The sequence below is a fragment of the Poecilia reticulata genome, linkage group LG11 (assembly GCF_000633615.1).
Source record: "Poecilia reticulata strain Guanapo linkage group LG11, Guppy_female_1.0+MT, whole genome shotgun sequence".
Lineage (NCBI taxonomy): Eukaryota > Metazoa > Chordata > Actinopteri > Cyprinodontiformes > Poeciliidae > Poecilia > Poecilia reticulata.
The window spans coordinates 25,774,943-25,776,426 of record NC_024341.1 but is presented as its reverse complement, the minus strand read 5'-3'; the positions used below and the strand labels follow the sequence as shown (position 1 = coordinate 25,776,426).

Below are 1,484 nucleotides of genomic sequence, written 5' to 3'. Positions count from 1 at the left end.
TTTTTCTGTGTTCCTTCTTTTCCTTTGGAAATTATTAAAAACTAGTATTTCTTTCCTTTAACTTGTTTTGAGTCCTCACTTTGGGCACCAATYTCCACACATGGTCCTAATTCTGGTTCATATTTGTTACTCATTCTAGTTTTAAATGGACTAGAACCTGTAACTAGACCAAAACCAGACATTATGTGATTGTAAAGTTTGGAGGTCGCAGATCCAGAAGAAGAACCCAGATAGTAAAACGTCCCAGTGATATTTTCTACATCATTCTCAGTGATCCAAGACGTTCCTAACCCAGAAGGGCATAAAGTCCCACCAATSGGTTCTCGGTCTGCTTCTGGGCATTTTTCCAATGTGCCTTGCTTTCGAAAACCTTCAAAATGAGGCAAGCAGGAGGAATCCAGATGAGAAGCTYGAACCACCTCAAAACAGATGCCCTCCATAGTTGCCTCYATAACCCCAGGAGGTCTGTAGGGTGACGGGTTAACTGGGGTAACATTTGCCCACAAAGGAGGTATTTGTTCATCMAGATTGMTGAATCTCTCTTAATCTGACCCCAGACCACYGTGGACCTCACCCTACCAGGTACCGGAGTTCACAGGGAGACTCCAGCCTCTCTACCAGGCTGAGCTGCTGATGCTACAGAGCTGCAATAAAGAGAAATATTACATCAAAGATATTTCTACAGAGGTTCTGAAAAATATTCAGATGTGTATAAGGGCCTTAATTAAACTGGAATATGTTCCATAATGTTTTCTGATCCTCTTTCTAAAGATGGAGAAAACATTTCCAGGCTGAACAAACTTCTGGTTTTCTTAATGAGTTAAAGTTTGTTTTGATATAAGAACTCGACATAATAAACATTGATTATAGATCAAATATGCTGCAGGTTCATTGACATAGGRTACAGTTTGACTCCAACAGAAAAGGAAGACATTTTTAGATTATCYCAATTATGCATCAATGTTTATTTCCSTAATCTTTATCTGTTTTGTTTTGACTCAAAGCAAAGTGGAATTAGACATTTGCAGATTTCAACCCATAGCTGATTGATTGGTGCATCATTTTCTTATATTATTATTGACCATCTCATTGTTTGCTCTTGTAGTTCTCCTCCCATCTTCCTTAATTTCSCAGATTTCTGTCCTCTCTACTGTACCCAGACAGAGGACCTGCTCTCTGCAGCTTCCTGTCTCACAAAAGGCTCTACTGTTTCCCCCCTCTGTGTTTCCTCTGCTGCCTCCCTGCCCCCTTCCTCAACACCCCAGTGGTACATTCCCTCCCTCTCCACCGGTGCATTCCTCACTGCCTTCGCCCTCGTCAGGAGTCCCTCTGTCAGCCGGCTCMACGACTTTGGAGCCGCTCTTCTAGTGAACCTGAGAAATAAGTTAACATGTTTTCTGATCATTTTAGACTTCACATCTCTAGATGTGACTTAAGGATCATATTCAGAAAATTAAATCATTTATTATTTAAATAGATGTAAG

General features: G+C 40.8%; 1 protein-coding gene across 1 annotated transcript in view; it reads left to right on the top strand.

The window, feature by feature from the left end:
* Nucleotides 1–377: 377 nt before the first annotated feature.
* Nucleotides 378–1,484, top strand: part of LOC103472947 (collagen alpha-1(V) chain-like) — a 55,842-nt gene continuing 54,735 nt past the window's right edge. Inside the window, exons 1-3 of the mRNA XM_017307377.1 lie at nucleotides 378–463; nucleotides 558–687; nucleotides 1,161–1,384. Of these exons, the coding sequence (XP_017162866.1) occupies nucleotides 378–463; nucleotides 558–687; nucleotides 1,161–1,384 (440 nt within the window). The remainder of the gene's footprint in view (nucleotides 464–557; nucleotides 688–1,160; nucleotides 1,385–1,484) is intronic.